The sequence below is a fragment of the Tursiops truncatus genome, chromosome 2 (genome assembly GCF_011762595.2).
Source record: "Tursiops truncatus isolate mTurTru1 chromosome 2, mTurTru1.mat.Y, whole genome shotgun sequence".
Taxonomy (NCBI): domain Eukaryota; kingdom Metazoa; phylum Chordata; class Mammalia; order Artiodactyla; family Delphinidae; genus Tursiops; species Tursiops truncatus.
This window is the reverse complement of record NC_047035.1, coordinates 113,858,284-113,883,272: the sequence shown is the minus strand read 5'-3', so window position 1 is coordinate 113,883,272 and position 24,989 is coordinate 113,858,284. Positions and strand designations below refer to the sequence as shown.

At 42.7% G+C, this 24,989-nt stretch overlaps 2 protein-coding genes across 2 annotated transcripts in view; both read right to left on the bottom strand.

Moving 5' to 3' along the window:
• ARIH1 (ariadne RBR E3 ubiquitin protein ligase 1) overlaps positions 1 to 24,989 on the bottom strand; it is a 178,946-nt gene that overhangs the window by 143,523 nt on the left and 10,434 nt on the right. The window lies entirely within an intron of this gene.
• On the bottom strand, positions 7 to 23,673 carry TMEM202 (transmembrane protein 202). Its single transcript, XM_004330702.4, has 5 exons — positions 23,325 to 23,673; positions 22,819 to 23,074; positions 17,313 to 17,462; positions 16,615 to 16,746; positions 7 to 16,009 (listed from the first exon to the last, which is right to left on the bottom strand). Exons 1-5 carry the CDS (start codon positions 23,451 to 23,453, stop codon positions 15,813 to 15,815), a joined length of 864 nt encoding a protein of 287 aa, XP_004330750.2. The 5' UTR covers positions 23,454 to 23,673; the 3' UTR covers positions 7 to 15,812.

The window sequence follows — 24,989 nt, the reverse complement described above, 5'->3', positions numbered from 1 at the left end:
GCCTCTCACTGCTGTGGCCTCTCCCACCGTGGAGCACAGGCTCCGGACGTGCAGGCCCAGCGGCCATGGCCCACGGGCCCAGCCGCTCTGCGGCATGTGGGATCTTCCCGGACCGGGGCACGAACCCGTGTCCCCTGCATCGGCAGGCGGACTCTCAACCACTGCACCACCAGGGAAGCCCTGGAAACTTCTTTTAATTAGCTTTTCATCACTTTATTTGTGATTCGTAGGTTATTGGTGTCTTTGACCTAAACCATACAAATGACTCTCTTTCATCCGTAATATCAACCTATTCAGCGAATGAGGCATAATTTAGGGGAGTGTTCAACAGTCATTATACTGTCATCTCAGAATTACCTCTGATACTCCTACTCCTCTTCATACAGACTCAACAAATGTCTTCAGCCCTGAAGGGAAATCTCTCTCATAGGCTTTTTTTTTTTTTTCCTGCCCTCTACTACCTTGTAACTAAGACTAATCTTTTTGTCTTGTTATCGTCATTTATCTCAGCTGAATCTGTCTTTATCACCCCTGTCTTCAGTCATTTTCTTTTCATTAACGTCAGGTCTATCGCTTGACATATTCACAATACCTACTGTTTTCTCTGCTTCAGGCCTTGGCTCTGCTGTGTCTACTGGTTCTACCTCAGTAGCTGACCTTGCCTGAGTTATTAACTCATCCCGTATTACTGACTCACTTCCTATCTCTGGCCCTGTCTCTCTCTCTCTGGCTCTGGCTCAGTCCCTGCCTCTGTCTGGGTCCTTGATTGTGCCGCTGAACTTAACTGTTTTTCTGTTACTTGTTTCTCACCCATGGAGAAACACCTACATTTGCCTCAGATAGACTCAATTCTACTGTGGCTATATTTCCTATCCTTGTCCTTGTTATAGGGATCACAAGGAGATTTTGATCTGGAAGAGAAACCTGAGAACTTAAGTGACTGAGTCCAGAGAGGAACCCTAGAGAAAAAGAAAAAGTCAGGGTCAGCACTGTGGATGAGTAATAGATAAAATCTTAAGTCGTCAAACACCCCTGAAGAGTAACACTGGCTTAATTATAATGTAATTTGATTAATAATACATTTCTGAATATCCTGTTCATTATCTTTAGGAGCTTGGAATTCAAAACACTGGTCCCGTCTTTTCTGTAGTCTAGTGTTTTCTGGGGGGTATGCAAGCCAATTTATTGAGGCACAGGAAGAAAATAATACTTTCTTTTTATATTTTTAGCAAATAATGTTTTAAATTCTATTTTTGAGTATATTTTACAATGTAATGACTATATTAGTAATGTAATACATGTACATATTTTATAAATAAATTTTATAAAGTGTCTTACTAATAGAGTGTGTGATGCAATGGTTTAGAGACCACTGTTGTAGTTAATAAAAATAAGTATGTGGTTTAGAAAGATTATCGGAGAAGCATTACACAGGCAAAACTCCAATGTTATTGCTTTATTCTGGAGATCCATAAAGGTGGAAAGCTTATTTGATGTGATAAAAGGAGAGGAGAATTAAGGAACTGTCTTCTGGAAGAACAGAAGAACTATGAATAGCTCAGTTATACCTTTGCCTTCTTCTTCTATTTCCTGAAACTTTCTCTTGTTTGTTCAGGGTCAGGTATCATTATAGAAAAAATGTTTTAGATAAATTGGAAGCACTTGCTTTAGAATGCTCATTGACATGACAATGACACTTGCAGGACACTTCCAAATTATGAGATTCTAATATACTAAACAAACAACCAAAAGAAAGGGGAAAAGAGAGAGAAGGGCCAATCATCTAGAATTGCTTTTTCTGTGCCTTCACTACCTAACAGGAGCTTTAACTCACCAACTATCATGTAGAAGATGCTGCCCCACCAATTGATGCAGTAGACTAGTAGGAAACGGGGCTCTGAGACTTTCCTACTGTACAGTTTCACTTGCATCAGGAATAAGATGAGGCAGAAGCATAGGCAGGTGCCTGGGATCAGAATGAAAGCAATTACTACCCACGATAGCCCTCATTCTGCCTCCACCCTCTTCCCAGTCTTTGCACTTCCTGTCACCCTCAGCTATCTCATGCCATGGAGCCCTATTACATGGCAGTGGTCGTGGGAAGACCATTCGGCAGAGGCCTTCTGCTTTGACTGGAATGAAGTGGTCAAGGTGGAGCCTATGGATACGATGGACAGAACAGGTAGCTAGTAGCTACATGGTAATTTTCTGGGTGCCAGAAGGGCCTCCGGCCTATAATATCTCCCCATTAGTCCCTCAGATAACAACTCTTAGAGATGTTTCCATTGGATTAAGCATAATCTCTTCAAGGTCCCCTCTTTAAGAGGCAATAGCCCTGTCAGGAGTGAAAGTTTATTGAACGCTTTCCTCCCTTTGGGAAGAGACAAGGGTCCTGTGACAGCAGTATTCATGTGAGGCCGGGAATGACTTGATAAAAGAAGAGGAAATGGCACCAGCAGGGGAAGAAATTCAAGGACTCCAGGGACAAACATTTCCAACCTAATTATGTTGTACCTGAGATGAAACAGAAGATGGATATACCCAGATGTATGTAGGTTTTGTCTCCTGGCCCTTTGGTGAGAGAGATGCTGAGTCATGTAATAATAATGAGGATGCTGAAGGCGACATGAGGAAGAAGGACCCGGAGTACTGGAGGTAGTCTGCCAGAGAAGCTTGGCTGCAGCAGAGGTGACCTGCCCTGAAAGAAGGCTGGACAGGGTCTTGGGAAGGGATGAAGGACAAAAGAAGATGGAATCAGGACTTGTATTACATGCAATGCAGTCAGAGCAAGGAGCCACCAAGTGGGTGGCTTCACAGGCACCAGTAAGGACCCTCTTTCCATCTCCTCATTGACATGGGGAATTCCTTTAACAAGGAAAGAAATAATTTACTCCACAACGAGGGAAAAGTTGAAATTGTAACCATGACCTTTAGATGTATGTTATTAAGTAACTTTCATATAACGGTGTAAAATGACTAATATTTCTTTTTCTGAGGGAAGTCGTGAGTGCGAAGGTCACTAGGCATTAGCTTCCAATCACAAAGGGGCTTTGGCTTTCAAGTCACTGGGGGAGCCTAGATGAGACAAACTTGGGCACATGTACCCTGTTTGGAGGAGCTGTCCTTACACGCTTGTGAATCAGTGGGGGAAGGAAGGGGCAGGGTTGTGGGAAGGAGAAAGGAGAGCGCGGAGCTGTGGAGGATCTGAGTGGGTCCACCAAAGGAGGGGGCTGGGATCTGGAAAGCACTCACAGGGTGCCTTCGGTGTGTGGTTCCAGCAGAGATCGTGGTGGCACACGGTCCAGAGCCCCGCCAAGAGCCTCTGCCTGTCCTTCAGCACCGTGAACCGCACCCAGTGTAAACGGGACAAGCAGAGCAGCAGGACACAGCTGAAGCCCGAGAAGCAAGCACAGAGAAGGCGAATGTAGCTGCTGCTTTTCTGCAGGAGCCGGCGCTGGTAGGGTGGCCTGGAAGACAAGCGGTGCATGCGGGGGAGAATTGGCTGTGGTGGGGAAAGGAGGGGGACATCATGAAAGGACTCTCACCCCACGCGTCTCCATCTCCATTCACAGAAAAGTCAAGCCCTGAATCCTGTGCTCGGGGGAATTCCTCCTCCCTCCACACTTCAGGGTCTTTTTCTCCTCTGACTCCAGAGCCTCCCACGAAATAAAACATATTCCATTTCACCTGTCCCCAGTTAAAAAAAATGGAGTGATCTATGCCTCTGCCACCTCGACACTTTCCCCATGACACACAGACGCTGCTGTCTCCAAAAGGACCCCGACTACTACCTGGTCTACAAAAGGCTTCCTCGCCCTGTAGGTTGGGTAGCTCATTCTGCTGATATTGTAAACGTTCGGGAAGGTCCTTTCATTTCCTTCTCTTCTCTCCATCCTAGCTTCTGGCTCACTGCTTCTCAACTGCCATAGAACTAACCCCCTCTGCCCTAACACCCTTTCGTACCCCTCCCCCACCCCAGGGGACACAAACAACAGGAGTCAGAATACAAAGCATGGGTACAATGTCTCTGCCAGATCTGATCCAATTCCTTTCTCCCGCCCAGGTCTGTCGAACTTCAGACGCCTACAGCAACTTGCCTACTGTGTCTCACAGACACACCAACACCCAAGAGGTCTTTAAAAAATATAGTCAAGCAGCTCATGCAGCTCAATATCAAAAAAAAACCAAACAACCCAATCCAAAAATGGTCGGAACACCAAAATAGACATTTCTCCAAAGAAAATATACAGATTGCCAACAAACACATGAAAAGATGCTCAACATCACTAATTATTAGAGAAATGCAAATCAAAACTACAATGAGGTATCACCTCACACCGGTCAGAATGGCCAGCATCAAAAACTCTACAAACAATAAATGTTGGAGAGGGTGTGGAGAAAAGGGAACCCTTTTGCCCAGTTGGTGGGAATGAAAATTGATACAGCCACTATGGAGAACAGTCTGGAGTTTCCTTAAAAAACTAAAAATAGAACTAGCATACAACCCGGATATCACACTACTGGGCATATACCCTGAGAAAAGCATAATTCAAAAAGAGACATGTACCACAATTTTCATTGCAGCACTATTTACAATAGCCAGGACATGGAAGCAACCTAAATGCCCATCGACAGATGAATGGATAAAGAAGATGTGGCACATATATACAATGGAATATTAGCCATAAAAAGAAACGAAATTGAGTTATTTGTTGTGAGGTGGATGGACCTAGAGTCTGTCATACAGAGTGAAGTAAGTCAGAAAGAGAAAAACAAATACCGTATGCTAACACATATATATGGAATCCAAAAAAAAAAAAAGGTTCTGAAGAACCTAGGGGCAGGACAGGAATAAAGACACAGACATAGAGAATGCACTTGAGGTCATGGGGAGGGGGAAGGGTAAGCTGGGATGAAGTAAGAGAGTAGCATTGACGTATACACACTACCAAATGTAAAATAGATAGCTAGTGGGAAGCAGCTGCATAGCACAGGGAGATCATCCCGGTGCTTTGTGACCACCTAGAGGGGTGGGATAGGGAGGGTGGGAGGGAGGCTCAAGAGGGAGGGGATATATGTATACATATAGCTGATTCACTTTGTTACACAGCAAAAACTAATACAACACTGTAAAGCAATTATACTCCAATAAATATTTAAAAAGTAGATACACTGTGAATAAAATTAAAACTGTGTTAGATTGGAAAAAAAAAGAAAAAAGAAATGTAGTCATCCTCTTTCCATCCTGCACCCCCATCCCATACTATTTTCTTATCTCCTACCAGTCAATCACAATGTGTTCTTGCCAGTTCCACCCTTTAATGTTCTTAAGCCCACCTTGTATTTTCGTTTCCAATTCTTTAGAGCATCTGTCATCTCTGTCCTGGATTGCTGCAACAGCCTTGTACCTGGTCTCTCTGCTACCAGGTTTGCTCTCCTTCAGTTTATTCTCCACAGTTACCAAGATTGATGTCTCTAAAATGCAAATCTAACTGCCTCTCCTTTGCTTAAAATACCCTGATTGTTCCCCACTACTATGAAGTAAAATCATGTCAGCATGAGTCAGTAAAAACCAGCAAGATGGGGTTTCCACTCCCTATCCAGCATCATTCAGTCATTCAATCTCTCCTCTGTGCCAGGTATTGCGTTAGGTACTGAGGGTGCAGTGACTTGTTGGAGATCTTCCATGTGCTCCTCCAGATCCACTTTCCATCCTTGCTCAAGGAGGCTGACAGATTTGGATGATTCAGTGGGTTTTCTTGCTATCCAAACCCTGATTAGGTTTGACCAATGGCAGGCATGCGCAGAAGATCAGAGGTGTAGAGATCAGTGTGTTTATTCCCTGGTTCTCTCCTTACCAGAGTACTGAGGGTGAGTACTTTACCCTCATCCATGTCCCTTTACCTAAGATAGAGCTCCTGATAGGCAGCCCTCTCCATAGAGCCACCCTTTTCTATTCTGGCCACTGTTCCTTTCATTTAAGTGATCAGGCTTAGGAGTGATAATGACTCTTCCCACTGATGGTTTCCCCAAACATTTTTCGATTCTAAGGGGACCTTGTAAATAGTCCCTTAAATCTTCCGCACTCACCAGTTTGAGCCAAGCCATCTGTTTCCCGCTGGACATGGTCCTTAATGTCATAGAGCAAAAGCCTAGTGACATCTAGGCTCATTCTCTCCCTCCTTCTCACCTTGTGCTCCAAACAATTTTATTCTTCATGCAGTTTCCTAACCCAACATGGTCCTTTTTTGCACATGGCACAAATGTTATCTACCTTGCATATGGTACCTATCACACTTCCCACCCCATCTTTGTTAACTTTAGTCAAGAGTCATTCTAGTCTTACCTTTTGGGAGGAGCTTTCTCTGAAACCAACCCTCGATCCCAGAATTTGTGCTCCTACAGCACTACAGTACTTGCCCTTTCATGACCTTTATCACATAGTTTTGCCGTTTGTCTGTCTGTATCTCCTTCTGGTCTGCAACTTCCTTCAGCAGCAAGGACACAGCCTCAACATCTACTACAGTGCTTGGAACATCATAACGATTAGGTGATGTTTCTTTTTTTAAAATTTTTATTATTTTTTGGCCACACTGCAGGGCATGCAGGGTCTTCGTTCCCCTACCAGGGACTGAACCTGTGGCCCCTACAGTGGAAGCGTGGAGTCTTAACCACTGGACCACCAGGGAAGTCCCTAGGTGATGTTTCTTGACTGATTGAAAATTAAAAATATAAAAAGAGGAAGACAGGACTTCTGGTTTCCAGTCTGGCATGCAAGGAGCTTGGAAGTTGTCACTCCATTGTAACAAAAAGTAAAAAACTAAACAAACTGAAAATCAACAACTCTTCTAGATCACAAGGCAAACTGTGACCCCATAGAACTGGAGAGGCAGAAAGGCGAATACAGAGAATCAAAACTTTCTAGAGGATTTCCCTGGTGGCGCAGTGGTTAAGAATCCACCTGCCATTGGCAGGGGACACGGGTTCAAGCCCTGGTCCAGGAAGATCCCACATGCCGGGGAGCAACTAAGCCCGTGCACCACAACTACTGAGCCTGCACTCTAGAGCCCACGAGCCACAACTACAGAAGCCTCTGCGCCTAGAGCCCATGGTCCACAAAAAGAGAAGCCACGGCAATGAGAAGCCCGAGCACTGCAACGAAGAGTAGCCCCCGCTCACCACAGCTAGAGAAAGCCCACGTGCAGCAACGAAGACCCAACGCAGCCAAAAAAACAACAACAACAACAACAACACTTACTAGAGCAGAAACCTCTACAGGAATTAGTACCAGCGTAGGAAAATCTGCACCGTAAGGTTCAGTGTGAACAAGACTGAGAGATTAAAAACTATAGGTCCCTCACAAACTATTACGTATTGATATAAAATAAATAAGCTACAAGGATAGATTGTACAGCACAAGGAATACAGTCAATATTTTATAATAACTACAACCTTTAAAAATTGTGAATCACCATGTTGTACATCTGAAATTTATATAATATTTTAAGTCAGCTATAAGTCAATTTAAGAAAAAGAACATATCCACATACTGGGAGGGTGATGCACCCTGAACTCCCCAGGACAGAAACTCCTGTGCTCGCGACCGCGTCTTAGGGTATCTTTCCATCTAGCTGTTCATTCCTACTCTTTAATGTCCTTTGTAATAAATCGTTAACCGTAAGTAAAGAAAGAAAAAAAGTACAGTGGGACCCAGTCATAGAGAGGTACCCACACTTTAGTGAATTTTACCTCCAGCAGTTTGACCAGGTTCTTGCAGTGAATATTAGAGAAAAGTCCCATACTTCTGGCCCGGGGGAGGGGAAAAGGAACCATTTAGAAATATACCAGAGCATTCTGTTCTTAACAAGTCTTCTCTGAGGAGAAACTATTTGACCAGAGCCTAAACTGTTGGGGTTTTAACAGAGCTTAACCAACCTGGAGGAAAGGAAGTATCAAACTTCCAGCCTGCTCTAACCTCTGAGGGAAGGGAAATTCCCAACTCCAGCCCATTCAAGCCGTCCTATAGCACCTAAGGGAGAACTGAGAAGCACTTACGAAGCTCATAGTCCAGAGGCAGAGGTTCACTCAAAGCCTGAGACCTGGGACTTCCCTGGCGGTCCAGCAGTCAGGACTCTGTGCTTTCACTACCGAAGGTATGGGTTCAATTCCTGTTTGGGGAACTATTTCTGCCCCAGCCAAAAAAAGGGCTGAGACCTAATCACAGGACTATAGAATGCTTCCCCTCCCCCAACATGTTATCACTACATTTCTAAAGGCTATTTACCACAGTTCCTTTTACCTAGTACATCCTGACCAGCTATCAAGAAAATATCACAAGTTGTACTAAAAGGCAAAAAACACAGTTTGAAGAGACAGAGCAAGCACCAGAACTAGACTCAGATACGACAGGGATGTTAGAATTATCACACGATGATATTAAAACAATGATGATTAATATGCTAAGGGCTCCAATGAGTAAAGTAGACAGCACGCAAGAATAGATGGGCAATATAAGCAGAGGGATGGAAATTCTAAGAAAAAATTTAAAAAGAAATGCTAGAGATTAAAAATACAGTAATAGAAATAGAGAATGTCTTTGATGGGCTTATTAGTAGACAGGACATGGCTGAGGAAATAATCTCTGAACATGAGAATATATCAATAGACAGCTCCGAAAAGAAATGCAAAGAGAAAAAAAGACTGAAAATATGGAACAGAATATCCAAGAACTATGGGACACCTACAAAGCTGTACCATACATGAAGTCAGGGTGCCAGAAGGAGAAGAACGAGAAAGGAACAGAAGAAATATTTGAAGTAATAAGACTGAGAATTTTCCCCCAAATTGATGTCAGACACCAAACCACAGATCCAGGAATCTCAGAGAATATCAAAAGCAGGATAAATGCCAAAAAACAAAACAAGCAACAAACAAACAAAAAACACCACACTTAGGCATATCATATTTGTTTATTTATTTATTTATTTTTGGCTTCGTGGGGTCTTAATTGCAGCGCTCGGGATGTTTTCCTTGTGGCGCGTGGGCTTATTTGCCCTGGGGCATGTGGGATTTTAGTTCCCCGACCAGGGATTGAACCAGCATTCCCTGCATTGGAAGGCAGATTCTTAACCACTGGACCACCAAGGAAGTCCCTAGGCATATGATATTTTTGGGGTTTTTTTTTCTTCCTTTTTAAAATTTATTTTTTATTGGAGTAAAATTTCTTCACAATGTTGTGTTAGTTTCTTTTGTACAATGAAGTGAATCAGCTATATGTATACCTATATCTCCTCCCTCTTGGACCTCCCTCCCACCTCCGCCCGCCCCCCATCACACCCATCTAGGTTGTCATAGAGCACTGAGCTGAGCTTCCTGTGTTTATAGCATGTTCCTGATAGCTATCTATTTTACACATGGTAGTGTATATATGTCAATCCTAATCTCCCAATTTGTCCCACTCTCCCCTCCCCGCCCTCCATCCACATGTCTGTTCTCTATGTCTACATCTCTATTCCTGCCCTGAAAATAGGTTCATCTGTACCATTTTTCTAGATTCCACTTATATGCGTTAATATACGATATTTGTTTTTCTCTTTCTGGCTTACTTCACCCTGCATGACAGACTCTAGGTCCATCCACATCTCTACAGGCATATGATATTTAAACTGAAAAAAATCAAAGATAAAGAATCTTGGACTTCACGCTTCCAATGCAAGGGGCATGGGTTTGATCCCTGGTCGGGGAACTAAGATACCACATGCGGCGCAGCATGGCCAAAAAATAAAATAAATTAAATTAAATATTTTTTTAAAAAAGATAAAGAATCCTGAAAGAAGCTGGGATGGGGGGAGACACCTTACCAATAAAGGAGCAAAGAAAAGAATTACATCTGACTTCTCCTCAGAAACCATACAAGCAAGAAGAGAGTGGAGTGAAATATTTAAAGTGTTGAGAGAGAAAAGACCCTAACCTAGAATTCTGTAGCCTATGAAATTACCTTCAAAAGTGAAGGAGAGGGACTTCCCCGGTGGTGCAGTGGTTAAGAATCCGCCTGCCAATGCAGGGGACACGAGTTCAAACCCTGGTCCGGGAAGATCCCACATGCCATGGAGCAAATAAGCCCATGCGCCACAACTACTGAGCCTGTGTTCTAGAGCCCACAAGCCACAACTACTGAGCCTGAGTGCCGCAACTACTGAAGCCCACGTGCCTAGAGCCCGTGCTCCACAACAAAGACAAGCCACCGCAATAGGAAGCCCACGCACCGCAACAAAGAAGAGCCCCCACTCATCACAACTAGAGGAAGCCCTCGTGCAGCAACGAAGACCCAACGCAGCCAAAAATAAATCTAAAAAAACAAAAGTGAAGGAGAAATAAGGGCTTTCCCAAACTAAAATTGACAGAATTTGTTGTCAATAAACCTGCCTTGCAAGAAATTTTAAATGAAGTTCTTCAGAGAGAAGGAAAATGATACAGGTCAGAAACTTTAATCTATATAAAGAAAGGAAGAGCATAAGAAAAGGAATAAGTGAAGGTAAAATAAACACTTTCATTTTTCTTATTCTTAATCGACATAGCAGGTAACAGTTTGTTCAAAATAACATCAACAATGTATCACTTATATATGCTTATGTGTATATACACACATATGCTTATGTTTGAGTGAAATTAATGACAGCAATGATATAAGTAACAGTAGAGAGGAGTTAGGATTATTTTGTTATTATTAGGTACCTGCACTACCTGTGAGCAGTAGAGTGTTATTTGAAAGTGGAAGTTGGATTAGTTGTAAATGGATTTTGCAAACTCAAGGATAGCCACTATGGGCTTCCCTGGTGGCGCAGTGGTTGAGAGTCCGCCCGCTGATGCAGGGGACACGGGTTCGTGCCCTGGTCCGGGAAGATCCCACATGCCGCGGAGTGGCTAGGCCCGTGAGCCATGGCCACTGAGCCTGCGCGTCTGGAGCCTGTGCTCCGCAGCGGGAGAGGCCGCAACAGTGAGAGGCCCGCGTACCGCAAAAAAAAAAAAAAAAAAAGGATAGCCACTAAAAAATGTAATAAAAACAAGAAGTATAACTAATATGCTATGAAAAGACAGAAAATGGAATCATATAATATGCTCAATTAGGACCAAAAAAGACAAAAATAGAGTGGAAGACAAAGATAGGAACAATAAACAAGGGCAACAAATAGAAAATAGTAACAAACATTGTAGATATTAATCCAATCATATCAAAAATCAATTTAAACATCAATGGTCTAAATATACCAATTAGAAAACAGAGATTTTCAGAGTGAATAAAAAAGCAGCACACAGGGCTTCCCTGGTGGCGCAGTGTTTGGGAGTCCGCCTGCCGATGCAGGGGACACGGGTTCGTGCCCCAGTCCGGGGGGATCCCACATGCCGCGGAGTGGCTGGGTCCGTGAGCCATGGACGCTGGGCCTGCGCGTTCGGAGCCTGTGCTCTGCAACGGGAGAGGCCACAGCAGTGAGAGGCCTGCGTACCACACACACAAAAAACAAACAAACAAACAAAAAAAAACCCCAAAAAAGCAGCACCCAACTCTATGCTATCTAAAAGAAGCCCACTTTAAATAAAAAGACACACATAGATAAAAGGTAAAGGGATGAAGAAATATACCATGCTAACACTAATCAAATGAAAGCAGGAGTAGTTTTATTAAGTTCAGAAAGAGCAGGCTTTAGAGAAAGTAAAGTTATAAGGGATTGACCCTTACATAATGATGAAAGGGTCAATATTTTAAGACACAGCAATCTTAATGTGTATGCGCCTAACAAAAGAACATGAGGCAGATACTGATAAAACTGCAAGAAGAAATAGATTAATCCATTATCATAGTTGGAGACTACAACATTCTTCAGAAATGGACAGATCTAGCAGGCAGAACATGAGTGAGGACACCATCAATCAACTGGATATAACTGCCAACTCTAAACTACTTCATCCAACAGCAGGAGAATTTTTCTTAAGCTCATGTGGAACATTCACTAAGATGGACCACACTCTGGGCCATAAAACACACCTTAAAATTTTTTAAATATTAAAATTATACTATGTATGCTCCCAGATCATGATGGAATTAAACTAAAATTCAACATTAGAAAGATAGCTGGAAAATCCCCAAACACTTGGAGATTAAATAACACACTTCTAAACAACACATGGATCAAAGAAGGAACTTCAAGAGAAATTTTTTTAAGAGAAATTTTAAAATAGTGTGAACTAAATGAAAATACAACTGGCCAAAATTTGTGGGGTGCAGTTAAAGCAGTGCTTAGAGGGAAATTTATAGTATTGAATGCATGTATTAGTAAAGAAAAAAGATCTAAAATCAATAACCTATGCTTCCACCTTAGGAAACTAGAAAAAGAAGAGCAAATTAAATGCAAAGGAAGCAGAAGGAAAAAATTAATAAAAATTAGAGTAGATATAAATGAAAAAAATTTATAAAAATTAGAGCAGATAATCAGTGAAATGAAATGAACATTTCTTTACATGTGGAATTCCTATTCGCAGGTACCAAAATAATTTTGCTGGCTTTTCTGTTTCTTTCGTTCCTTCTATGCTCATTCCATCTGGTAGTTTTGGGGTTTCCTTACTTTGGCCAAAGGACCCACTCCAGAGTCAGGTCTCATAAAATGGTATTTCAGATTTCCTGTTCTGTTCTGACCTAGTTAATGAACCAATGCACAGCTTGGTTGAGCAAGGTTGTACTTGTATCCTTTTACCTCTTTCAGTCTGTGGTTCCAAATAAGCTACAGCCCCAGTCTGTGCTTGGCAGTAGCTTTTGTTCAGCTTCTTTTCTTTGATTTTTTTTAAATTTTATTTATTTTTTGGCTGTGTTGGGTCTTCATTGCTGCACGTGGGCTTTCTCTAGTTGCAGCGAGTGGGGGCTACTCTTTGTTGCAGTGCATGGCCTTCTCATTGCGGTGGCTTCTCTTGTTGTGGAGCACGGGCTCTAGGCAGGTGGACTTCAGTAGTTGTGGTGCGTGGGCTCAGTGGTTGTGGCTCGTGAGCTCTAGAGCGCAGGCTCAGTAGTTGTGGTGCACGGGCTTGGTTGCTCCACGGTATGTGGGATCTTCCTGGACCAGGGCTCAAAACCATGTCCCCTGCATTGGCAGGCAGATTCTTAACCACTGCACCACCAAGGAAGCCCTCAGCTTCTTTTCTTAAGTCCCTAGTTTGAGCTAGAGCTGTGAATCTGGCTCTAGTCCATATCTTGAGAAGCATTTCTGATCCTTTTCACTCCACAGGACCTGTCTTCCTGTCTTCCTGTTCACCTCTGCTTACTTTTGGACTTAGAGCCCATTAAGTCTATGGCTTAACTCAATCATAGCTTTGTGGGTTTTGTTATTTTTCCAGTCTGTGAAAATGCTTGTCTTGTTTTGACCTGGCTATACATATATATCCCCCCTCACCCCCGTATCCCTCTCCATTTCATCTATCATGTAATGTATCTGGAGCAGAAGGGATGTATCAAAGGGTCATTTAATGAGCTATCTTATTGGAAGTCTACTTAAGTTTTTTAAAGGAATTTTCTACAAGCAAAGAAAGAGAGAAGAAAATAGAGCATTCGGTTTCTAAAGGAGCAGCAAAAGACTATGCTTAAAGATCATTCTCTGATAGTAAAGTAGAAACTTGGTTATAATTATTGCCTATTCTCCTGTAATAGCCAGGGTCTTGATCGTTACTCTCTGAATACCTAGCATCCTCCCTTCTCATTCACACCTGCTTCCTTCTTCTCACCCCACTTAAAACTTCCATTCCCTGAAGAGTCATCAGTACTCAGCTCCCTGTCAAGTTAGTCATATAATTATAGTATTCAAACTGAATTATAAATAATTCTTGTGAACTCAGTAAGTTCTTAATTAGTCAATATGTGGGGTATACTTAGCAGGTGAGTGGTGATGGGAGGAGGGGGAGTTGGACTTGACTACATGTCTATTCTTACAACAAACAAAGGCCCAGGAACAGCCTGAAGAGCCTCGGAAATGAGGTCCCTTGAAGTAATGAGACACCAGTCACTCTGCAATAACTAAGATCGCCAACATGGAGAGAAGGAGCCAACATGGAGAAAAGGGTTTTCTAAGGCAGGGTCAAAATGGGGTGTGTGTATATACGTGCTTTTGTGTGTGTCTCTATGGGTGGGTACACACATGCATGTGCTGCTAAACTCCTACCTTTAGGAATAAAAGCAGAAGTATTAACCTAACAGTCTTCTGGTCATCATCTGGAAATGTTTGGGAATGACTGACCAGGGACCAGGATTATAAGAACTGTTAAGTTTGTTTTCTACAAAGGTTACCAGTGACTCTCTAAATTAAAACAAAAGGATCCCAGGGCTTATCTTTTTTTAAAATTAATTAATTTAGCTTTAAAATTTTTGGCTCCGTTGGATCTTCTTTGCTGCACGCAGACTTTAGTTATGGTGAGCGGGGGCTACTCTTTGTTGCAGTGCATGGGCTTCTCATTGCAGTGGCTTCTCTTTTTGCAGAGCACGGGCTCTAGGCGTGCGGGCTTCAGTAGTTGTGGCTCACAGGCTCAGCTGCTGTGGCTCGCGGGCTCTAGAGCGCAGGCTCAGTAGTTGTGGCGCACGGGCTTAGTTGCTCCGTGGCATGTGGGATCTTCCTGGACCAGGGATAGGACCCGTGTCCCCTGCATTGGCAGGTGGATTCTTAACCACTGCACCACCAGGGAAGTCCTGGGCTTACCTTTAAGAGCAGCAAGGGGTGAAACTGGACACTATAGTCCATTCCATTGCCAGGCTTGAGAAGAAGAAGAATGGACCTCAACAAACAAAAGAGTAGTGGCAGCTACTAAAGGAATAAAGGACAACATGAAGGCCAGGGACCTTCTGCATGGAATCTGGTCTAAGTTTAAAAGGGATCTTTAGCCATCAAAAGATCCATGTGATTGCCTGAATTCCCCCACCCTTACTCAGTCTTAAACAGTATACAAAACATGGAAAAAATTTTAACTTTGTCCATGTATATATTTAGGCTGAAGAAAGTCCTTTAGCCTCATTTCGCTCAGTAAAACATAATCTAAGGAATCAAAAGAGTCATAGGCCTATCAAGAATCTGATTGAATGTATGGCCCTCTTCACAGAAAAGAGCATACACAAGTTTTGTATAGAATTTCAGAGAGTTTATGGATGCTTGGTTAACATAACCTCTAGCTTAGGGAGAAGCAGTTGGTTTACCTAATAGACTGTAAGGTTTTCAAATGACCAATCTTCATAAGAAGTGGGATGTCATGGATTCCCCAGAATCTACCCAGCACCTCTCACCTCCTTTGGGTGGTAGGTATTATCTCCATTGTTGTTCATTCCATTTCTGGTAATGATCGCCAATTAGATTCAACAATATTATTCAGATGCTTTCCATCCTGGGTATTCCCAAAGCCACACACGATAAAGAAAACTTCAAACAAAATTTGGTGACATTTTTCTACATTGACCATTCTGGTCTATGAAATCCCTGATGCCCAAAGAGAGCTCTGATCCACGCACTGCCTCTATTGCTAGTTTCTTTCATTCATGACCCTAAACACTGATGTTTTCTTTTAGGAACTTTTTCTCGGGTGAGTTTTCATTATCTTCTTTATGACTACCATACATATTTTAGATGCAACATACACAAAGGACATTTCATCAGCTTTAATGCTCTCTCCTTCAGCAATATGGCCATGGTATTAGGAGAGTTTCCTCGAATCTGCACAATCATTCCCTACTCAGTTAGCTTCTCCTCCCCTGTTTTAAGACAGGAAGTAGTTGGGTTATCCTATCACCATCACAGTTCTGTACTTGATAGTTTTTTCTCTTTCTCACTTGTAGATTCTGTCTGAAACCCTGACTCAGCATCTTCAGCAGGCGGTACTGTAGTCACTGGACCAATCCCCAGCCTTGACTTGTCTATGGGAACTGCAGTGACATTTTGATCAAGGGGAGGAGATCTGGAAGTTATGTGGTTGAGGAAGGAGATAATCCCTAGGGGGAGAGAAGAATTCGAGGTGAGTTTCAAGAGACAGATGGCCTTTTGGCTTTTAAAATTCTAACTCATTCTTTAAATACTCAGCTCAAAATGCCTCTTTTCAGTGAAGCCAACCCTCCTTCCCCCAGCAGGCTTCCATTATCCTTCTGTGCTTCCTTTTCATTATTGTACTTCTTACATGGTTGGAACAAAGCTAGAACCTCCTGGATGTAAATCATAGTTTCACTACTTTCTGTATTGTCTTAAGCAAGTTACTCAACCTGTCTGTGCCTCGGTTAGTGGTAGAACAGTTTACTAATTCTAACTTTTCAGACTCCAAAATCCATGCTTTTTGGCCACGTCACGCGGCATGCGGGATCTTAGTTCCCCAACCTGTGATCCAACCCGCACCCCCTTCAGTGGAAGCACAGAGTCTTAACCACTGGACCGCCAGGGAATTCCCAATCTGTGCTTTCTTTACCATACCACTCTGCTTCTAGATGTATAAGTGTTCTTAACAGGAACAGTTAGTGTTTCTATTTCTCTTAGATTCCACCTCCCTTCCAAGAAGCGATTTCCCCTTCTATCCTTCTAGCATAAAGCAGGGAGGGGACTCACTCACCAGCAAACATGTATAAGAAGTCACTCCCCCAATTAATATGATAGGTCCATAGGAGATCTGATTCCATGGCATCTCTAGAATGCCAGTGAACCTGTGCCAGAAATAGGATGAGGCAGAGGAGCAAGCAGGAGGCTAGGAGCAGAAGAAAATACGTCATATCCCTTAGTGTCTTCAATCTGCCTCAACAGCGACCCCCAACTCTTCGTCTACTTCCAGACACCATATTGTATAGAAAGGATCAAGAAGATAAGAATTCAAGGACTGACCAAGGTGGGAGAGAGAAGGAGCCTGGCATAAGTTAACTAATGGATGTTTTTTTGTTTTGTTTTGTTTTGTTTTTTTGCAGTACGCGGGCCTCTCACTGTTGTGGCCTCTCCTGTTGCGGAGCACAGGCTCCGGACGCGCAGGCTCAGCGGCCATGGCTCACGGGCCCAGCTGCTCCGTGGCATGTGGGATCTTCCCGGCCTGGGGTACGAACCCGTGTCCCCTGCATCGGCAGGTGGACTCTCAACCACTGCACCACCAGGGAAGCCCACTAATGGATGTTTTATACAATAAGACAAGGCAGGTAGCTGGCAACTTGATGTAATAATGAAGAAGAGAAAAGGGACAAGAAAAAGAGGATGAAAGCCCACACAGAGGAACTATGTTCCCTCAACAATTTTACCATAGTATTACCCTGCCATCTAGGTCTGTACCTGAGATGAAGCTGAGCATGGATACCTTCAGATCCAAGTTAGGAGTCATTCTTCCTCTTCTAGGGAGGCAAGCTCTGAAGAGCCAGCCAAGGGCAACAAGTATGGTGAGGACAGAGATGAGGAAGAAGGCCCTGGAATATTGGAGGTAATCTGCCAAGGAGATGGAGAAAGGAAAGGCCTGGTTAGTCCAGTGGGGGACCTCTCCTTAAGAAAGCCAGACAGAGTCTTAGAGAAGGGAGTGAAGACGAAAGAGGATGAAGCTGAGCTTGCTATGTGGCATCCGGGGCACAAATAAGGATCTTCTTTCCCAGCTCTTCATTGATACTTGGAATTTTTCACTATGAAGGCAAAACCTTCACTGTAGAACTAAAGGTACTATACAAATAGTTCTGGGTACATTAACACATTAACTTAGATGTAAACTAGCTTATAAGAGGTGTGACTCTAACATCACAACACAAATTTAACCTTTTTCTTGCTCCTAATTCTAATTCTAAAAGTAATACATGTTCAATATAAGCATTGGAGAGACTAGAAAAGTACCAAGAAGCAGCAGGAATATCAGCCACAATCCCACTATCCAAAGACAACCGTTGTTAGCATTTTATTTGGCTTCTTTCTGGTATTTTTCTATCCTCTGTACACAGTGGATATGATACTGAATTTCGTGATTTTTAAGAGGACTATATGGTAAGATTTTCCCCAGATCACCTGCTGTAAACATCATATTTAATAGCTACAAGATAGTCTATCATATCAACACACTTTGCTTAATGATTTTATCGTTGTTGGAGTTTGTTTCTATTTGTTTTTTCTCTTTCAAATGTATCTGGCGTGTACAGTCCCTGTCAGCCTGTGACTATAAAATGAAGTCATATTTACCTGAACTCCCATACTGTAATGATTTCAAGACCCAATTTACTGGACTGCAGGAATTTAACACCCCACAAATATCTCCTTTTTTTTCCTGAGAGTCTCTCAAGGTCCCGTCTCACATGTGTTTGAGGACAGGTCTGCTAAAGTTATTTTGCTCCAATGCCCTTACCCTAGTGCCACAACACTCCTTCTCTCTCTTATCTCTTGGCTCCAGAGCTCTGCTCTCTTTGGCAGAAGAGGGAGCATGCCAGCCCATACTTTTGGCTACCATATCCCTAACATGGAATAGATCCTTCCCTTGACTTCCCCAGCAATGTTTTACAGATTTAAGAAATAGAGTAACTTACAATTACACATAGATGTATGTTTCTGAGATACCACGGATCCGCCACTATCTTCAATATCCTTTATAGCAGGGGTCCCCAACCCCCGGGCACCTGTTAGGAACCAGGCCACACAGCAGGTGGTGAGCAGCAGACGAGCAAGCGAAGCTTCATCTGCCGCTGCCCATCGCTCACGTTACCGCCTGAACCATTCCCCGCCTCGAAAAATTGTCTTCCACAAAACCGGTCTCTGGTGTCAAAAAGGTTGGGGACCACTGCTTTATAGGGTGCCTCCTGGTCTAGCTTATTTTCTGTCTCAGTGTAACAAAGGCCAGGTCATCCCTACCACTGAAAGTTCTCTAAGCACTTCAATGTCTAAGAATCCAAGTCCATCTTCCAAGTAACCCAGAGAGAAGAGTACCAAGCTTATCCCAGTTGACAAACTGCCTCTTAAGTTTTATTTTGTTCTCTAGAACACATCACTGGCTAACACAATCGATAACAGTAATTTCCATTAAGAGAAACCACACTCCTACCCACAGAGGTCAGGTGCTATGTGGCCCCAACAAGTTAGCCACATTAAAACACGATAACCCAAGGGCAGCACGTTTTCTGAAAACTGGGTCATTCAGAATTAGCCAGTCAGAACCATCAGCCTAGACTGAGCTGCGTGAAGCCCAGTGTGATAGGCATCTTTTGCAGTATTGAGCCCCCAGTCCCCCATGGGCCTTAGCAGTCCCTGTCTAGAGCCCTGGATCCTTGCCTATAGATCTCTTGACTATAGCTAGTAGGACCAAGGAAGGGCACCAATTTAACTCTGATCCTTGGATATCTGGATTTGGGACTGACTGATGCTAATTTCCTCTTTTGCTTGCTTGAACCAAGAAGATATAAAGCTAGCCTGGTATATCCCCTTTTTCAGGCACTTACATACTAATAAACAGGAAAAGCTGAGCTGTAGAGATAAAATAAAGCATAAACAAAGTTGAGTGACAAAGGAGCTCTGGAGAGACTGAGTGACTGTCTGGCTTGATTTTCTTTGCCTGAGATCACAGCCTCTTCTGGAATTCCCTGAGGTCCAGAAAACTTCCTGCCTTTGGGAGTCTATGAGATGCTTCTGAGTCATTATAAAGAAGTTCGCTCTTTAGCTTATGCTATTTCAAATGGGTTCTGATATTTAGAAAACAAAATATCAACAAAAATATCAACAAAATATCAAATATCAACAAAATATCAACAAAATATCAAAATACCAACTCCTGTCTAAGATATGTTACAGTCCAGTCTTTCTTCTACCATGAGGGGAAGAATGGACCTTCACGTTCTTCTTACAATCTTCTCAGTCTTAGCTGCTCACCTCCTGAAAACCCCATAAACAAGATCACTCACAAGTCCACAGGAACAACTAAATATCTGCAGCATAGTACAGTCTAACGCCTCAAAGGAACCAAGTCTACCAGTCATAATGATATGCAGAAAATTATCTAACCAAACTAACTAAACACTTACCTTCAGAGTCTAAAACAGCTGCATTTGGCTAACTTCATAGTCTTTTAAAATTCATGTAACAAAACAAAACAAAGGTCTGAAAGGTGAATTCAAGCCTCTACCTCCTGTAAGAGCAAATCCTATTTCAGCTTTTAAATAGCAATCTTTATAGCAGCTTACCCATTAATAAAAGGCCTTACTTGTATGTCTCAGTAAGAATAGAAAAGATCCTGGATGGATACCCAGAACCCTGGAGAGGAAGCTTTGAAATCTTCTTAGTATTTAGATTCCCTTGTAACCAGTTGGTACATCAGAATAAATCATCCCTACACAGCCTGTGGGTGTTTATTGTGTGATGGTTCCTGGGGTCCTGGCTCTGGACCAAAGACCTATGCTTTCTTCCCCACCCTCTGCAAAAAAGACAGTTCAAGTTACTCTCTGTGGCAACACATTCTTTTACATTATGGTCTGATCTCACCTATGCTATGGGGGAAATTAGCAGAAAGGTCTGTTCCATGCTGTGACCTAGTAGTAAAAGTGAAGGATGGTATCCTTTACTCCCATCCTTTCTTCATCCCATTTCCAATAGCTATGGCACAGAGGCTATCAGTTATCTAGAACCAGGGGAAGACAGAGGCAGAGGAACAATGGCCTGAAGTAAGTCCAGGCCAGGAACATGAGCACACATGTACTTGAGCCCACTTGAGATAGCCCCAGTGAAAGTCTCAGAAATGACTGGGGGCCTTCCCTGGTGGCACAGTGGTTAAGGATCCACCTGCCAATGCAGGGGACAGGGACACAGGTTCAAGCCCTGGTCCGGAAAGATCCCACATGCCACAGAGCAACTAAGCCCTTGTGCCACAGCTACTGAGCCTGCGTGCTCCAACTACTGAAGCCCGTGCGCCTAGAGCCCATGCTCCGCAACAAGAGAAGCCACCACAGTGAGAAGCTCGCGCACCACAACAAACAGTAGGCCCCGCTCTCTGAAAATAGAGAAAGCCCCCACGCAGGAATGAAGACCCAATGCAGCCAATAAATAAATTTATAAAAAAAAAAAAGAAAAGAAATGACTGGGGACTCCATGGGAGAGGGGGCTAAATTCTTGCAATCCAGTAGGTAAAAGTTTGAAGTTCTTGAACTTGGGCAATAATCTATTTGGGCAATAATAACATATTATTGTTACAGGCTGATGAGGCCTGGACATACTGATTATATTTGGGGAGTTCCTTATGAGATCTGTATTGCAGACTGATAACTGACCCTAGAATTAGGACTAGTTAACACTGGAAACAGGGTGGATACTTGACTTACAATTGTGTACCTAAGGACTCACTTAGTTGACATTCTCCAAACGATTAACAGTTGGTCTCACAGGTGAATTTAAGGCTCCAAGAAATAAACTGCTTTAAGTGACAACATTTCAAGATTCTGACTCATTAAAGACTTAAATAATAATCTCAAGGCCTGAGGTTTAGCCTGGGTTACATAAATATAATTGCAGCTTAATTTTTATGCCTATATCTCTCACTCCATTTCTCTAGAAATGGAATTAGTGAGTGTAAATCTCTGAATGCACATAATCATATTGCTTTGGTTGTTCCTATTTATGTGTCCTCAGTGTGTATGGGAGTGTGCAGCGTTGTGTATTACCATTTACAGATCTCTTTTAATGTCATGGCTGAAAAATCCTATCTCATCGTTCATTTGATTTGCCATTCTTTAATGGCTGACTGAGGTTAAAGTCATTTTTCCCATGTTTATTAGATATCTGTAGTTTCTGTTTTATGAATTGCTTACAAAAAATTTATTTATTGGGGTATTTGTCTTTTTTGTAATAATAATTTGTATATAATATATATATATTAAGGCCATTAACCTTTTATCTTTCATATCTGTTGCAATTATTTTCTCTAGTTTTTATTTTCAGTTGAAGATGCAGTTGAATTCTCTGCCTGCCTTTGATTTTAGTTTCTTCTGAAGATCTCGCTTTACGATCCCGCTCCTTAGTTCCAGATACAAAGCGTGAGCCCAGGCCAAATAAGTGATGCTCCACTTCAGGGTTGGGCCTAGGTCCCCCCTCCCCCCAAATCTGGGACTCCTGTTTATCTAAGAAGTGAAATAAACACTTTACTCATGTATGTTTTCTTTCGCAATACCTGTTCTTTGTGTAAATGTTTCTCTTGCAGATGTTGGGGAAACTCTTTAGTGTAGTTTTAGCTTTCCTGTAAGTCTTAGTTCTGGTTGAAAAACCTCATGCATATGGTATCTTCTAGCCCCAGACATTTATTTTTAAATATTATGTGTTGCAACTTCAGATTTACTTAAATTCACATAAAATTTGACAATTTAGTCTCTAAATAGCTGGCATTTGTTATACTACATATCTGACATGCATTTAACTTCTCTTCTGTTGCTAGCATAAGAACAAACTGACCTTGAAAGTTAAATCTGATGGAGGTTGAGACACTTTGCTCTGTCTCCCAGCTATGATCAATCACTTCTGTTTCTGCGAACCACATTAGAATAACAATCTCTTTGCATCACAGGAACAGATCATAAATGACAAACGAGTTCTTCCCAGAGGGTAAAGAGACTATCAACTCATAATTTGGGAGAGGAAACAACCTGGGGTAGGAGGGAGAAAGGGTACACCAAGGACACCAAAGAGAAGAATGGCCATGTTCACAGTCTGGCTGAGATCCCTCCTAGACTTGGAGAGGTGAGGGGCAAAAGATCTTGGAGGAAGAAAGATGAAGGGCCATTGTGGCAGAAAACTCTGGAACTGTGGGGCCTGTGGCATTCAATTTAGTGGCACTCACAGGGTGGCTTGGGTGTGTGGCTCCAGCACAGCTCATGGTTGCATGAGATCCAGAGTCCTGCGTAGAGCTCAAGGCCATCGTTGATCACCAGGAACTGCACCCAGTTCAGTGGGGACATGCAGATCAGCGTTAGGAGGCTAAAACCACAGAGGCTGCCACAGAACATTCGGATGTAGGCGTGTGTCTGGTCCACATGCTGCTGCAGCCTCTGGGGTGGCATCGAGGCACCCGGATGTTGGTTGGTGGGGAGGGTAGGCTACAAGGATGAGGGATGAGGGAGATATTGCCTACCCAAAAAGATAACCCTTGACCCCCAGGGTCTCCTGCTCTTTTCTGCCTCAAGTACCCCCACGTGGGTTCCATTGGTGGATAGCTTTCCCTACCCCTTCTATAAAAAACAAACATTTCTGGGTCATCTTTTCCCTATCTTTAGGACACTCTGTCTAGACCCGCCTTTAAACAAGTCCTCTTCTTCCCATTTGAACTACAATTGGGTACCTCCTCACCCTTTGGTATTTCCGGTACCCCTTGACTTTGGGAACCTTGGGACAGTAGAAGGTAAAGGTTAATTGCTCCTTCGTCTCCATCTTGGCAGCCAGTTCACGTTCTAACTGCCACGGAACTTGTCTCAGCATGTCCTCATACACACGGACAGAATCCAAAGGGGTTGGAAAGTGGGATCTATGGATCCCATTTCTGCTTCATACTCTGGGTCTGGTCAGACCAGGAAGAAATCGTCACGTTCTAAGCATGTGCATGTATGTGTGATGCTCTTCACCCTCCTTCTCGGACTCCTCCTGAGTCCTTTATTAAATAAATCCACAAATATTTTGTCACCAGTTGCTGTGTGTCAGTCAGGCTTTGTGATAGGTCCTGGGACATAAAGATAAATAAGACATAGTTCCCTAAAAGCAAATAAAAAAGGATAACTCTGATGTCTCCAGGACTCAATAGTTTGTGGTTATAATTTAAGATTATATGATCTTAATCTACTAAGATATATAAATACAAATATGTTTATGTATATAGATATATCTCAGCAGCCAAGAATTCATGTTCTTGCCCCAGTTTTAAGTGGAAGACCCCAGGTGTGTCTCATAGTTGGAAGAACCAGTCTGTCAGCCATAGGCCTTCATTCAGCATCCACCTTTGTTTTCCTTTTTTGCTCTGGTTCCCCCTCTTCAATACCCTCTACCCATGAAGCCATTCAAGGGTACAGCCTCTGCCAAGGCCACTGCTGACACAGGGTCTGTAAAAATGCCAGTATTCCTACCCCAGGGGGCTACCAGCCAACGTGCGGAAAGCTACCCCTCAAGATAATGCAGCAGAGTTGGGTTCTGTGTGGAAGTGAAGAGGTTGATACAGAGAACAGAACGTTTAGTACTGTCAGCGGGAAATTAGGGAAGGTTTACTGGAAAAGACAATGTCTTAGCTGGATTTTAAAGGAATTTGACAAATAAACAAGTGGAAGGGAATGTGAAACAAAGAGAATAGTATGTCTCAAGTCAGAAAGCCATGAACACCATGAAGTTCTCAGGGCAATAGAAGCAGGGTGGTTCTACTGGGTGCAAAATCAAAGATGAGGATTGAGGGTTGTGTATAGAGGTACGGGCTAGATCACAAAGAGTCTTATGCCATGCTATGCAATTATATTGTGAAGTTTTAATTGCTGGGATACTCTAGCCTTACTGGCATGATTGTAAGAAAGACTTTTGCAGCTGCATCAAACTGACTTGTACGGCATATCTGTTAGATACACGTGTATGGCTAGAGAGCTAATATAGGCTGTGAATAGACAGGCCTGTGTTTCCATCCTGGTTGAGCACTTACTTAGTTCCGACACTTACTGGCCAAGTTCCTTTGGGAAATTTCCTTAACCTCACTGAACTTCAGTTCCCTCATTTCTAAAACTGGGATAATAATCATTCCTGTCTCATAGAATTAATGTGAAGATGAAATGAGATAACACACATAACGCTCTTAGCACAGTGCCTTCATAACTGCACAATAAATATTATTATTGATGGATATTGATATTATTGATAAATATACTATCAATGGTGAGCAATTAATACGTGCTTGCTAAATACTATCTATTATTATTATGTTTTAACTGTCTTTCCAAGATTGCTCGAGCATGGCCTTGACACAGCCCACTGTGAGATAGATGA